The 16,453-nt window shown below is 37.1% G+C and overlaps 1 protein-coding gene across 1 annotated transcript in view; it reads right to left on the minus strand.

Moving 5' to 3' along the window:
• The window catches only part of ARHGEF33 (Rho guanine nucleotide exchange factor 33), a 73,970-nt gene that overhangs the window by 45,404 nt on the left and 12,113 nt on the right, over positions 1 to 16,453 (minus strand). The window contains exons 3-4 of the mRNA XM_057557790.1: positions 2,976 to 3,086; positions 1,336 to 1,385 (exon numbers count right to left, since the gene is read on the minus strand). Coding sequence (XP_057413773.1) covers positions 1,336 to 1,385; positions 2,976 to 3,000 — 75 coding nt within the window. The 5' untranslated portion in view covers positions 3,001 to 3,086. The remainder of the gene's footprint in view (positions 1 to 1,335; positions 1,386 to 2,975; positions 3,087 to 16,453) is intronic.

Consider the following 16,453-nt stretch of genomic DNA (forward strand, 5'->3'; position numbering starts at 1 on the left):
TTCCAGACCTTTGTTCAGGCTAGTCCCTCTGCCTGAAATACCCTCCCACACATCCACTTACCAATGATCAACTCGTCCTTAAATGCCTGCTCCAAATCCTTCAGTCAATATTAATTCATTCCTTGTCCATATTCCATAGAATTTTATCAATGCCTCTGTTGTAATTCTTCCAACAGCCTACCTTGTATGAGCTATTTATTGCATGGACACTTAAAAATCAATGAGAATGTCTGTTTCATCTCCCGTTAGGCCAAGCAGAAGACTTTGCACGTAGTAACTGCTCAATAAATATGCATTAAGTTGAAATGAGGCTGTTGCCTTCGCCCCTTCTCATTGCTGGTCTGGTTCTAGGAGCAACATGATTAAAATGTTTTCATAATCTTGTGCTGGCTTGCCCTAGTTGGGTCCACAGCAATGATCTCTTGCATGATATTTTTGGGAACTAGTTGTTATTTTCACTTTACTCTTACTTAAACTCAACAAATCTAAATTACATTTCCCCCAAACTACCTGCTCCTCTGGATTTCTATATCTCTATTTGGGAGACCACTCTTTTTCCTAGTTACCAGGGCTTAAAACCTTAGAGCCAACTTTGAAATCACCTTTTCTCCCAACCCCCATCAAACCCTGTCAATTCTTTCTTCCTTCTCATGTATTCCAGATAACAATGTCTTAAGTCTAGAGAGGAGCATGGGTTTCCCTAACCCAAGCTACTTTTACATTACAAATTATGTCAGAATAATCTCTATGCTTTTTAAGGACAGAAATTTACTTTAAATCACATGCGGAAGATAGAAGCCAAAGAAATGCTATGTAGAGAGCCAAAGCAGCTCAATGTGACTCTCGTTGCAAACATATTACATAAAATTTTGCAGAACATTTATCTCCCTTGTAAATCAAATTATTCCCATTGTTTAAAAAGAGATTAAATTTTTTTCTATTATCGTATTTGAACACTTCCAATATTAACCCCCTTTTATTCTCAGTTCTCCCTGCTAAAATAAGAAACTAAGAAAAATAGATCTCTCACTCCTTCTGACTGAAATGTTATCGCACAGTGTAATGGCCAGGTTGATGGAGGCAACAGGAAGAAAAGCAGCATTGATGTGGGAGTGGTGGTGCTGTAATTTATAAACTGGATAAGTTGTCCTTCAGTCATCAGTTTTCTCAAAAGTACAATGTGAATGGTACTCTTGTCCCTGCCTATCCCACAGCCTTAAGTGAACAAATACAATGATATATGTAGAAGCTTTTGTGAGTGCTAAAAAAATTTATACATAAAGGACAGTCGTCACTGTGACACATAGGAGAGCTCAAAACAATCTGTGTCTTTACCTGGTAAATCTGTGTGGAAGGATTATTCATCGGCTTATGTTCATTCTCTCCTGTAGGGAGAAAGAGCTTTGTTTAATCAACACAATTCATTCTGTCCCTATTCTCTTCAGACACATGCAGGGAATAAGGGGACTTATAGGATCCTAAATCTGTGCCTGCATGACAGGAAACCAATGATTCAACAAGAACAGAAGATAAATTGTTGTAGGTAATTTTATATTACATCCTAATGACCAAACCATATCTACCTGATGTAACTCTTACAGTAGAAAACCATGCTCTACCGTGGTGGGGAAATTTCTCAATCAAACTGAATGATGAGTAATCATTAAATAGTCAGAAGGGAGTGCCCAGGAAGGGTCTCTCTCTTATTTTGGGGGCTGACTGAGGTTTACTTGAGGGGATAGTTCCACAGTCAGGAAGGCATCTATTCAGTTGTCACTTTATTGTTCTCAGGAGGCCTCTGTAAAATATCCTTTACTTCTCCTGCCTCTGATCCTTGCTAAACTTCTGAACTTTGCCCTTCTGTCACTGCCCAGATCAGCTAAGGGAACCTTGCCATCCTCCTGGACAAAAGCGTTGATGGAAGGGAATTGTCAATGCAAAGGGTCTGGGAATGATGCAGGCAGAAAGAAAACAATACTGTCAACACCAGAGACTGTGAAACACAGGTCAAACACAAAGGAAGTAGTAGGTTATAAAAACCATTTATACCTAGGGAGGAAAAAAGGTTGGCCTAGAATGTACCTTTTGGAATCACATTGGTTGGCCCTGAAGATGAGGCAATCCATGTAAAACATGCAGCCCACATGAAGCCCTTTACTCATCCACTTAGCTACATCTCCTCTGTGTCACATTGTATGAATCAAGCAGTTTATAGATGAAACCCCTGGTTGCAAATATTTGGTTGTATGAATGTGTATATTGTTCTCCTAAGACATGCGGGTATAGGGAACTCTTCCTTAGAGGAACCAGCCTCGGTATGTTAAGTTCATAAATAATACGTAACCTCAGCCCAGAATTTATACACACTGAGGGCTGTCCCTATAAAATCCATATGGTTTGAGATTACCAAAATTCCCCACACAAGCTTGAGTAAAGTTTACTTAGCCCATTTTATGCTATGTCCCAACAGCCTGGTATAATGTCAAGAACCAGAACTTGGGGACAGAGACCACGCTCCCGGACCAAACGTTGATACGTTGTGGTTTGTAGCCTGACTTCTCTATGACTGTTTCTTCACCTGTCCATTGGAGATGATAATAGAACCTACTTTTATATGGTTGATTCTATATGGTAAAGATTAAAAGAGAAAGCCCTATGTTTCTAGGCCAGCCTAGGAGGTGTTGGATGTCTGTTAGTTGAATATGTATCTTGGCGTTATTCAGCAGGTCGTTCTGAGGCAGTCCTAAAGTTATTGCTAAGAAAAGTAACATAACTACTCAAATTGTATGTATACATGTTGCATTTCCTGTTTCCCCAGCACCAAGTCTGTGCTCTTCATGGTCATTCTACTATGATAAGGAAATGAGAATAGTCAAGTTAACATATTATCATGTTTTGAGACAAGGGCAAGACAAGCTCACAACCTACATTTCTTAAATCCTGAACCTTAAAGCAAGACATAGGAAAAATCTAACCTTGCTTTGTTTTGGTTTTTTCCATGGTGCCTGTTGCTTCTCTCCTCCAGCTTATTCTTCAACATTGCATCTTCATTGTCCCTGGATCAGGCCATCCCCTCTTCCCTGGACCTGTCAATTGAAATCAAGAGTAAGGGAACAGGTGAAGTGACTGGATTTACTTTATGTGTTAACTTTAAAAAACTGAAATGAACACAGCTATTAGAAGCAACAGACGTTATGTGCAATTTCAGAAGAGTGAAAATATTGTTGAGTAAATATTTAGCTTAAAACTCAAAAGTAGGGCTTCCCTGGTGGTGCAGTGGTTAAGAATCCACCTGCCAATGCAGGGGACATGGGTTTGAGCCCTGGTCTGGGAAGATCCCACATGCCTCAGAGCAGCTAAGCCCATGCACCACAACTACTAAGCCTGTGCTCTAGAGCCCGCGAGCCACAACTGCTGAGCCCACGTGCCACAACTACTAGAGCCTATGCTCTGCAACAAGAGAAGCCACCACAATGAGAAGCCCGAGCACAGCAACGAATACCCAATGCAGCCAAAAATAAATAAACAAACAAATAAATAAATTTATATTAAAAAAACCTCAAAGGTAAATATTTTGTCAACAAGTATGAAATTCATTACTTAAAATTATGGTAGTTTTTAAGATACTATTTTGGGGATCAAATAAATTAATTTAAACCCATTGATTTTATTAGCAGGGTATAGTTTAAGGAAATTAACTTGAGCAGGCATAAAGGCTAATATATCTGTTTCTATTTAATTAAATAGTAAGTTCCTTGATGGCCTTATCCCCACTTTCTGCATCTGGTAGACTTTTTTACACCAGGAGATGCTTGTCAAATGTAGCCTGGCTGCTGTGACCATTAGACATGAAACTGCCAGTTCAGAATGAAATCTAACAAGCAAAAATAGTATTGTGGACATTGGCCCTCTTTTTAGCCATCTAGAATTTCCAGTGATTGGGGAATTCCCCAACCTTATGAGGCTTGATCAGAGGCCTCCCATTATACAGAGGCTGAAAGTGCCAGGTTCTCCTAGCCTCCCTTGCAGCTAAGGTATGATGGGCACATAGTACCACTTTGATACACCCACCCCAACTGGCAGTTGCAGAAGAATTTCCTAAGGCAGATATACTTGATATACTTTCTACTTTCTTAGAAATAGAAAGAATTCTTAAGACAGCAGCAGCAGCAGCAACAAGGGGGGTGGTGGTGACCATGATCTGGTACAGACAGTTTAGGTAACTCAAGCTGCTGCTGTTCTTGGTCCTTTCCTCACCAGAACAGCTGTACTACATGATTTGGGGCATTGCTGTTGGCCGCATATCCCAAACTTGGTTCTCCAGTCTCCTAGCAATTCTATGAGCTCCTCATATCCTTTCAACAAATTCCTTTGCTGCATAAATTAGCCAGAGCTATTTTTTACTGCTTTGCAACTAAGAAACCTAGTTGAAACAATAAAAATATATTAACACTATCCAAGATTGAGAAGACACAAGTTAAGACTTTGTTCATTGCTCTAGAAAAGACATATCTAATCCATAGTGATAAAATGCAGATCAGTAGTTGCCTAGGGCAGGAGGTGGGAGTTTAACTGGAAAAAGGCACAGTGAACTTTTTAGAGTGATAAAAATATTGTTGCTTAATTGTGGTAGTGGTTATACAGATGCATAAATTTGTCAAAACTCGTCGAAATGTATGTTTTGACTGGGTGCGTTTTATCCTGTATAATTTATACCTCAAAGTAGAATTGGTGTTTCATTCATATATTGAGGTCTGTGAAGCAAAATGATAAATTGACAGTCTGGAAGGTTCACATGGATGAAAACCTGGTCAATAGCTACACAGTTATAAATGAGGAATCTAAAGGAAGGCCCAAAGTGAAGGCCATATGCCATTTGGAATCTTGTACATTTTTCATGTGAGCATGGAAGTTATGTCAAGGTAAGGCATCTTCCCTAGCTATCTGAATCTCTTTCATAGCTGATATAAGCATTACTAAGATGAAATGTTTCTGCTCCTTAGCAATTGATTTGATATTTAATGAATTCCATGACAAATATAATTAAATCACAGAATGTTAGAGCCAAAAAGGCACTGAGAAAATTATTTGATCCATCTTCTTCATTTATAGGAGAAGCAACTGAGGCCTGGAGAGGAGAAGAGAAGTGACCTGCTCAAAGCCACACAGCTTTGAAAATAATTGTTAGAAGTGATTTCTGTTACTATTTGGGGGAAAAAATCTTGAAATATGTGAAACCATATTTTAATGGGATTTTATGGATAATTAATTCCAGCAGATTTATTGATCTAATCTACAACTAATTTAAAACAAACCCCAAAACCTCCATCCATCTGAGATAAAATGTAAATTTATGCATTTTCAGAGGTAAGACATCATCAAGCTCACAAACGTACAAATAGTTGCTGATTTCAAGAAGTAATAAAAGGTATGTGGTTACTAGAAAATAAATTAGAAATTTTATTTTATTTATTTAATTACGAAAGCAACCAAACCACATTGTAAAAAAATTTTAAAATATAGAGGGAAAAAAATGAACTTTAATGCCTCTACTTAATGATCACAGTCATTTGATTGTATTGCCAGTCAATCATTTTTCTCTTGAATGTTTTACCTGATTGTTAATGGAGCCTACCTATAATTTTTAATCTACTTTTCCACCTACATTATAACATAAGCATGTTACTTTCTTTTACAAATTAGACCATTATTATTCATGTTGTTTTTATTGTGGTCATTTGGGTAGAGGGTACGAGTGTTCCTCCTTAATCCCAGTCAGTGTTAACAATGCTGGAATTCTTCCATTCGTTTCTCCATCCTCATAGAACCACATTCAAACATATATACAGAATATACATATATGGGGTGGAGCTGTCATTGTAGTTCATACTGTACCTCTCTGCATCATCTCTCTCACTTAATACATCGTAGCAATCTTTCCAAGTTAATTGGTATAGATCTAAAAATCACTTTTAATGGCTGCATAATATCCGTGGTAGGAATGACCTGTGTTAATCATTCCTGTATTGATGGGCATTCCCCTTATTTCCATTATTTTGTCACTGAAACAATGCTACAACAAACATCTTGGTACATAGAGCCATATATATTGGTGCTTTTATGTATGTAGGGGTTTAATAGATATGACTAGGTTACTTTCCAAAAAAAGCATTTCTCATTTCCTCCAAGAATACTGCATGAGTACCTTTTCTCCTGCAACCCAGCCAATAGTGGATGTTAATGCTTTTTAGTTCTTGCTAGTCAGATGGGTGACAAGTGATACTTCATCTTACTTTACTAATTTCTAGTACTATTAAGCATATCTACATATACTTACTGGACATTTAGATTTACTCTTTTGTGATTATTCCTCTGCTTTGCATATTTTTCTATAGGGTCATCTGCCTTTTCCTTATCAATTAATGAGGGCTTTTATATGATATAGATTAAATATTTATTTGTCACATGATTTATGAATATTTATCCCATCTATCTTTTTGTCTTTTGACTTTGTGGACACTTTTGCTATTGACACATTTTTTTAATTTATGAAGTCAAATAAATTTTTTTCCTTAATTGCTTCTTGGTTTCTTGAGTTGGTTTTAAAAGCTCTCCTCAGCCCCAAAGTTTTATATATATGTTTTTCCTAAATTTTCTTTGAAGGTTTTTATTATTGTTAAGTATTTAATTCATCTGGAATTTGTTTTTATATATGGGGTGAGGGAGTGTTCAATTTCCTTATTTTCCAGATAACTAGCCACTTGTAGCTACACCAGTTGTTACATAAATCATCATTTTCCTCCATGGAATTGAAATACCATTTCTCGTATACACTGAGATCTATTATTTTTCTATGGACTCTCTATTCCATCCTGATCTAACTATTCCTATTCCAAAATCACAAATTATATGTCTCTTCAGTGTTTTAAAAATATTTGATTAGGCAAGTCAACTATTATTCTTTTTATAATTTGCTTTTCCTGACATTTATTTTTCCATATGAATAAATGTACTACATGATGATTTTACCCATTACAAAAAAATGTTGAAATTTTCACTGGAATTGCATAGATTTATATATTAATGTGGGAGAATTGGCATTTTTCTTACATCAAATCTTGTCATCCAAGAGCAATATAGTTCTTCCCATTTGTCTGAATCTTGTTTTAGCTTTTTCAATCAGATTTTTTAGTTTTCTCTTAAAGTTCCTGTACTTTTATTGTTAAATTTATTCTTAAATAATTTATACTTTTTATTGCTACTGTGAATGGCATTTTTTCCATTTCCAATTCTCTCTAGCTGGTTTTCATATCCTCTCTCTCTCTTTTTTTTTAATATTTATTTTATATGCAGCCACATTACTAAATTGTTTTATTAATTATGGAAGATTTTTAAAATAAGTATTTCTAGGTGACTTTTATCCTTATTTTCAAATTTTATACTGGTTATTTCATTGTATTTTATTATATTTGCTAGAGCTTCTAGAATAATGTTTACTAATAATAGTGACAGTGGATATCATTATCCATCTTATTTTAATGTAAATGGCTTTAAAGTCACTTAGAATCATATTTGTTTTCTACCTTTGGTAAATAATCTGTATCATATTTAAGTAATTTCTGTTTAGTCTTATTTTACTAAAATTCCTTATTAGGAATTTATCAGTCCTTTTAGCAGCTATTGATAGAATTGCCTTTTTCTCCTTTAATTTATTATTATAATGAATTATACCGATTCTCTGATGTTGAATCATCCTTACATTCCTGAGATATTTGCTTGGTCATAGGATATAGTTTTGTTGATACTCTGCTGGATTCTATTGTTAATATTTAGACATTTTTGCATCTATATTCATGAGTGATTTTGATCTGTGGAGGATTAATTGCTTTTTTGTTTTTTATTCTATGGGGGGGGGAATTAACGTTATCCTAGGTTCTTAAAGTGAATTAAAGAGTTTTTAAATCTTTTTCTATAATCTAGAAATTTTTAAATTAAATTGCAATTATCTGTTCATTGAAGGAGAGTAGAGTGTAGCTATGAAAACATTTGGTCTTAGTGCCTTTTTAAAAAAGTAGATCCTCTAGAGACTGTCATACAGAGTGAAGTAAGTCAGAAAGAGAAAAACAAATATTGTATATTAACGCATATATGTGGAACCTAGAAAAATGGTACAGATGAACCAGTTTGCAGGGCAGAAATTGAGACACAGATGTAGAGAACAAACGTATGGACACCAAGGGGGGAAAGTGGTGGTGGGGGGGTGGTGGTATGATGAATTGGGAGATTGGGATTGACATGTATACACTGATGTGTATAAAATGGATGACTAATAAGAACCTGCTCTATAAAAAATAAGTAAAATAAAATTCAAAAAAAGTAGATCTTTAAACCCTATTCAATTTCTTCAAAAGTAATTGGTCTTTTCGACTTTTTAACTTAATTTTATAATTTATATTTTCCTAGGAAATAATTTCCTTAAGTTTGTCAACAAATCTGTTGATAGAGAATAAGCATCTAACTTTTATTGAACAGCTGCTATGTGCCAAGCACTATGCTTCATGTTTTATTTATATTGTCACCTCTAACTGAATCCTCATATTGGTCCTGTTTAGTTTGGATCATTATCTTCATTTTTCAGATGAGCATATTGAGGCTTGGGAAAATGAGATAATGACATACACAGGATCACAGATAAGAAGTGGCGGAGAGAGCCAGAATTGGAACTCAGGTCTCTGTGATTTCAGAACTGGTGGATTCAACTCCTAAATTTCTCCAAATAGTTTCACAATCATTATGTTTAATTACTGAAAAATAGTCGTTTGAGGAATTATATCATTGTTTTCTTTCCCTCTCCCCATTATTGAATATTAGGCTCATTCTCTATTTTTCATTATAATTAATGAATATAAAAAAGAATATAGCTTTTTTTCCCCCTTTATTTAAGAGCTTTTTAAGGCTAAGTTTACAGAAGAGACTTACTAGTTTGAAGAGGATGATCATATTATTGAGTAATATATTTTGAAAAGTACATCTTAAAAGGGAAAATAACAGGATTGCATGGACAAGTACTATGACTTTTTCTGGAAAGAGCTATACTACATTATGAAATTCCCTTTGAGATCTTACTTGTAGTCTGCTTCATTGCCTATGGGCATCCCTCACTCTCTGGGCCCAGTAATTCTTTACTCTGCCCTTCATAATCCTTAAATCACTGCCTACCTTTGAATAAATCAGATACTGCCACGTTCTTCTCACCAAGTTAGCATGCTTCTACTCCTCCCCAGCCTTCCTCCTTTCTTTCCTTCTCTACAATAGCAATTCTAGCCTCTAATAACATCCATCTGGGCCTTGGCAGACTCTTGGAAAAAATACTGGTAAGTTTTTAGAAAAAGCCTGTTTGTCTCTAAACCATGTCTGATCATTATATAGAGCAATGGTTTTTAGTCTGTTCTTTGAAACCCTCAGGTTTTTTTGAGGCTGCCTTGGGAGGAGAGAGAAAGCCACCAAGCTGGTGGAGTCTTGGGCCCCCCTTCCCATCCCCTTCAACCAGAGTCTCTCTGTTCTCATCTAATTCACATACTATAGCTTTGGGGAAGAATTTTCTTTTAAAATGGGTTTCTGCTGTTTTAAAAAGGTTCTAAAATGATCACAATAGAGAAATAAGAATGTTGAAACATTAACCTAAAAAGTTATAGCCAGATTTTTATGAAATTAATTCAAGTAATAAAATTAGTAATATTAATAAAGTTAATAGAAGCCTAAAGAATACCGAAAAATCTCCTGACCCTCCCCCAGACTGACCTAGAATGTATACCCCACACACAAATGCAGGCATAAGACCACAAAAATTTAGGATTGTCTATTACTTTCCAATTACTGCTGTGACAGAAAAGGAAAGTTTGGCACTTTGGGGAATTGAAATTAATTGAAAACAGACTTGAGTTAATTTCCATTCCAGTGTCCTTTATTGAATGGGTCTTTAGCGCACATTTCTAATTTAGTAGAATGAGAACTTTTTATGTTAGGGGGAGGGTGATGAGGAAATATTTTCCCCTGAAACTAAAATAATTCATCAGGACAAATCTTGCAAATGGTTTCAAAGAGGAAAGTCTACATGATCTTTGTGATATAGAAAAGTACTTGGAAAAAAATTATGAAAGGTGTTGCTTGTTTTTTCCATATAGCCTAAAAGCAACGTATGTTTCATGAAATGATGTATTTCATGACCTTGCTTGTACCTGCGTCATAGTTTCCAAAGCACTCTCGCATACATTATCTCACCTGATGATTGTAGCAATGCTGTGCAGTGGGCAGCACACTTTACAATCCATTTTATACAAAGGGAAACGGTAGCTCTGAACAATTAAGGAAGTAGCTCCAAGTAGAACCATTATTCTTTCTATTAGTTTCTATCTTTAAATAAACCTCTTCATGTCACAGGATTCCAAAGCACTGTAGTATCAAAAGCCACTTTTACTGTCATTAAAAACGTATCAGTCCCTATGTGGGGTCTGATAGCTATTTGAAAAAACAGATTGAATAAATTGTAAAATGAGGAAAGTTTTGACAAGTCTAATGATATATATGGAGATTGAGAGAAAGAGAAAGAATACAAAGTAGAACAAAAAAATAGGATGTAACCACTGATTCAGAGGCTATGAAATATTGTTATTAAAATTCTATGTGCATTTTATTGCCATTAACTTTTAAAGTGAAATGAAATGGACAATTTTTAAGGAAAACATAGGTTGTTGAACTTTGTTTTAAAAACTATAAAGTCAGTTACAACTCTCTATAGAAGATACTGAAAGGGGGAAGTCAAATATCTACCACCAAATAAGAAATAACCCAGGATAATATAACAGGAAATTTCTATAAATAACAATGACTGTGTTATTTAATCCATACCCCAAAATAAGATATATATGCCACTAAATCCATTCTATGAGGTTCTGATACCAAATCTACTCTAGGATAGCCTAAATAAATATACAAATATTCTAAATAAAATATCAGAAAACAAAAATACAACACTATGATCAGTGGTTTGTTCTAGGTTATAAAAAGGTCTTGATGCTTAGAAATCTATTAATATAATTCATTAATCAATATAATGCAAAACAAAAACAAAAACAAAAGCAAAGAGCACAGTGTGACCCTGAGAAGCAAAATAATGAGATAAGACAAATTTCACAATACATAAGTATATATGCAGGTGTTTAAAATGAGGATGCCTCAGTGATAATGTAACATTTTATACCCACTTCCCCCAAATATATATAATAAAATCATCCTTGAATACATAGCAATTTATGATGGCAAAGGCAATAAATTAAAGAATTAAAGAATTAAAATAGGGATCTCACCAGATGACTCAAACTATAAATAGTCTTATTTTGAAAATAGTTCTTGGTCCTCAAGTCAGCCTCTTACTTGACCTTTTCTCAAATATAAGTGTTGCTAGAAACAGGATGGCCCCTGCCACTGAATCAGATCACAAGGCCATTGTCACATCCTTGGTTAACTGCCTGAATGCTAGTTCCCTCACCAGAGGGTGTGTTTTATTCATCTTTGTATCCCTGGCTCCTTGCCCCATTCTGAGCTTGTGCTCAACAAATGTTTATGGAAGTGAGTTGAATTCTCATCTAATAGCCTACAGAGAAACGTGATTTTTACCATGCATGCTTCACATAAGCAAAAAATAATCAGTGGTAAATACAGAAAGAGTTTAGCCTAGAGGTGATTTTTGTTAGAAAAAAAATTTGTTTTATTTTATCAAGCAAAGTTTCACTAGCAGAAATATATCCCCCACGCCCACCATTGGGCTTGACAAACCAAGAGAGAATAAATAGGATTTCCTAACAAATGGTCCAGCACCAAAACTATAACTGATACTCCATGGTTGCCAGCAACCTCAAAGTGCCCAGAGCCAATGAGAAGAGGGGCAAAGCACAGAGAGTGGGCAGTTCTGTAGCTCATAAAGCACATAGAGGTTCTTTACATCTGAATGTGGAATAGCAGAGGTCCTCTCACCGCCACTCCACAGGCACGTTAATTTTTTTGTTTTGTCTACCAAATATCAGTCAAGATATTTGCTTGAGTTGCTATGTGTCAACTCAATCAGAAAAAAAAAAAAAAAGAAAAAGGAATGCCAGCATGCTATTACACATACAAAAATATCCAATGGCCAGAGATAATTGTTTTAAGTTTAAGAATGCCTCATTTAAGACATCAAAACTTCTCAAAAGTTTCAGACCATATTACTTCTAGAAGCTCTTTTGACTCATTAATTGGCATACATAAAGGTGTTAGAACCTGATTTTGCAAGCCTGGACACTTCAGGGGCTACGGGTCTGGTGAGGAAGATGTGCACTATCTCTTTTCTTATCCTGGTTTGACTCACTTTAATTTCAACCTTTTAAACAGGTTCTCTCCCTGGATTTTCTGATTGGAAGTTAAGAGCCTCCCGACACTCTGTGCAAGAGACAGAGGGCACAGTGTTACCTGAATACAAGGTAAATACCTACTTCAAAAGAAAACTGACTGTTGCTATATTTTCACTAGGTCAGTCCTGCTTGGAAGAGAGGGAAGATGGTGAAGGGCAGGAGAGGCTCCTGGGAGAATTTTGCAGGGAAGGAGCCCTGAGCCCCAGAGAAAGCTCCCTCCAGCCCTAGGGGTGACCCTAATTTGCAGAGGGTAAACCCTTAACTAGTCCTCAGGAAGTATTCTTCCGGCTGAAGCACAGGCAGTGGCCGGACTCACAAGATCTGAATCACGTAGCTGAGTTAGTAATACTTTGTGAAATAGAGCATCCGTTACCACTAACAGCCTATTTTAGGTGAGAGGGGAAACAAGGTTACTGCTGACACTCCTGGGAGCATATTTTTCATAGTTCAGATGAAATGACATCCAGTTTGGATCTGCCTTTCACACTTTTAGAACTGCTAAAAAGGAAACTAGAGTAAAATGCAATCTTCATAATGGCTAATTTCTCACCACCTCCCAGTGAACTCCAGGACTTGGAAATCACAGACAAATCCTGCAAATCTATGACCTCAGTTAGAATAGCCCACAGCCCGTGCACCGTTTACAGGGGTCAGCAATGTTCTCTTGAAACTACAGCATTCTCCCTGCAGAACTAGTCCCCCTACAGGCCTTACGTATTCCTACCTGAGGATCTCAGTCCCCACGGTTTCCCTGTCTAAACCCTCTGCCCTCTGCCAACCCAAGTCCTGCTCACCCTTCAAAGGGCAGATCATGACTCATACCCTTCATAAGCCTTGACTTGGCCATTCTCCTCAACTGTCATCTGTCTTCACTAGGGCAAGGATCATCTAATAACCCATTATTATTAGAGTCAAACAGCATAGTAACCCAGGTATAAGAAATATTCAACATTTTTACTGATTGATAACAAATGTAAATTCATCATTAGTTTGATAATTTCTTTTTTAATTTATCCTATTTCATACATGTCCTCCTTAGAGCTAAGGTATACTGAACCCAATCAATGGGTAATTTCTTACTACATCTGGTAAGTTTGGCACAAGGATAAAAGGCCTAGGGAATTCCCTGGCAGGCCAGTGGTTAGGACTCTGTGCTTTCACTGCTGAGGGTGCGGGTTCAATTCCTGGTCAGGGAACTAAGATTCTCCAAGCCGCTCAGCAGCACGGCCAAAAAAGAAAAGAAAAGGCCTAAAAACATTCCATAAAGAGACCAGAACACATTGGGCACACTGGGTCTGGTTTTGCTAAGAAGCTATATTCTGATTCCTAAATCTCATATTGCACTATTTCAATTTCCTTTTTGGAAAAAGTTGGGACAGGAATAAGGAAATAAAATATAGAATAGAAGTACTCCATCCTCCTGCCTCCAAACTGAATTACATACTTCTCCCATACCAGATAGTTGGATAGCAATCCTATTCTTCAGAACCTTTAAAAATATGTATGGAAAGACACTGAACAACCTCACTTGAAATTTATCTAGGGCTACTTAAACGTACTATAGCAAATCATTCCCTGTGTAGATCATGCCCATTTCATCTTGTTCTGATGTCATTTGAAAATGGCTCCCTTAACTGAAGGCAAGTTGATCTAACAGGGCACACACATGCTGCCCCACATCATTTCTTGCCTTCTTTGCTATGTACTTAGCGCTCTTGTTAGGCCATCCATTTTGCTTTCTGATGACGCAATCTGTGAACATTTTCCTCAGGCTTTCTACCATAGAACTATGTAAAAATGCTCCCTAAAGAGTCAGGAAGGTAGTGCACCTCATGACCAGCAGTATTGGGGAAAGGAAGGAATACTGGACTGAGATCCAACCCTGACTTCTCACTCACTGTGGGGCTGTGGGAAAGCCAGGCACCCTCTCCAGGCTTCCATTTCCTCATATCTAGTATGCGGAGTCTCTCAAAGTCCTTGCAGCTCTGAAATGCTGAGGCTAAAACCCTAGCAGGGCATCTCCAAATATTACTCAGCAATATGGTGATATGGCAACCAATGGCCTTCCTTCCCAGCCCTCAGTCCAGAGCCTTCCATAACTGTCCCTTTGTTCAATTTAAAAAACAAAAACCAGGGACTTCCCTGGTGGTCCAGTGGCTAAGACTCTGCGCTCCCAATGCAGGGGGCCTGGGTTTGATCCCTGGTCAGAGAACCAGATCCCACATGCCGCAACTAAGAGTTCTCATGCTGCAACTAAAGATACCGCGTGTCACAACTAAGACCTGGCACAGCCAAAATAAATAAATAAATGTTAAAAAAAAAAAAGAAAGATCCACTCTACCCCAAACCAAAATGATGCTAAACAGTTCACAATTTCCTAATCCCTATTTCTTCTGCTATGTCATTTTAGCTATCTTTTTAGTATTTAGGTCTTTATTTTGAGAGAAGGAAACAAAACTGTCTGTTCTTCTGATCTTTTTCTTCTGCTAAATGAATATCCCTTGTTGGACTTATATTTCTTTCCAATGAAGATTTTCTTTTTTTTTTAACATCTTTATTGGAGTATAATTGCTTTACAATGGTATGTTAATTTCTGCTTTATAACAAAGTGAATCAGCTATACATATACATATATCCCCATATCTCCCCCCTCTTGCATCTCCCTCCCACCCTCCCTATCCCACCCCTCTAGGTGGTCACAAAGCACCGAGCTGATCTCCCTATGCTATGAGGCTGCTTCCCACTAGCTGTCTACTTTACATTTGGTAGTGTATATATGTCCATGCCACTCTCTCACTCCAATGAAGATTTTCACTTGGCTGTTCCATGGTCACCTCAAATTCAACCTGTTTAAATCACATCAGTCACCTTCAGCCTATCCAGGTACCCCCTTCAGATTTCATTTCCCAGGCTCTGTCACTAACACCACTATTGACCCAGACTTAAGACCTTGGAATGATTTTCCTCTCATCCTATGAGCCACCATTAGTGAAATCCTTCTGAGTCTTCCTTTATATGGTTTCTTACATTTTCTCCTTCCTTTTTTTTTTTTTAAATTTATTTATTTTATTTATTTATTTTTTTGGCTGCATTGGGTCTTCATTGCTGCGCACAGGCTTTCTGTAGTTGCATCGAGCGGAGGCTACTCTTCATTGTGGTGCGCGGGCTTCTCATTGTGGTGGCTTCTCTTGTTGCGGAGCACAGGCTCTAGAGCGCAGGCTCAGTAGTTGTGGCACATGGGCTTAGTTGCTCCGTGGCATGTGGGATCTTCCTGGACCAGGGATCGAACCTGTGTCCCCTGCATTGGCAGGCAGATTCTTAACCACTGCGCCACCAGGGAAGTCCCTCTGCTTCCTTTCCGTTGTCACTTCTTTTGTTCAACCTGACGGCTTTGTTCCTAAACATCTATAGGAACATCCTAACTAGTTTATCAACACTATGCTGCTACAGTACTAGATTATTTTCCTTTAAATATCACTTTTATCATCTTTTGCCCTTGTTCATGCTCTTGAATAGCTCTCTCCTTATTAAAATATACAACAAACCTCAAGGTCCTCCACAATGTCCCTGACCTTCCTCTCCAACCTTGTTTCTGATATTTAGGAGGTATTCCAGCCCCCTAACTCTTATTCACCACTTGCATTCCTACCTTATCTCTCCTCTTCCCTGCAGCCTAGTCTGCCCTCCTCATCCTACTCCAATTGTCAAATCCTTACTCATTCCCCAAAGTCTAGCTCAGGTTCCTTCACTCTCTGGGACTTTCACTTTCAGTCCAATAGGAAATTATCCCTGTCGTGGAATATCTGTAGAACTCAATTGGAACCAAAACCATGATTTTCTGCTGTATGTATCTTATGTTATAGTCTCATTTTCTAAACAGACTTCTTGAGAAAAGAGGCTATTTTTTCCAACTCCTCGTATTCTTGGTGCCTGTTTTATATTCTTACATAGAATAGAAGCTCAATAAAAATTTGTTGACTGAGATGGTAAACCTGCTAAACATTGTC

This window comes from Balaenoptera acutorostrata, chromosome 12 (genome assembly GCF_949987535.1).
Source record: "Balaenoptera acutorostrata chromosome 12, mBalAcu1.1, whole genome shotgun sequence".
Lineage (NCBI taxonomy): Eukaryota > Metazoa > Chordata > Mammalia > Artiodactyla > Balaenopteridae > Balaenoptera > Balaenoptera acutorostrata.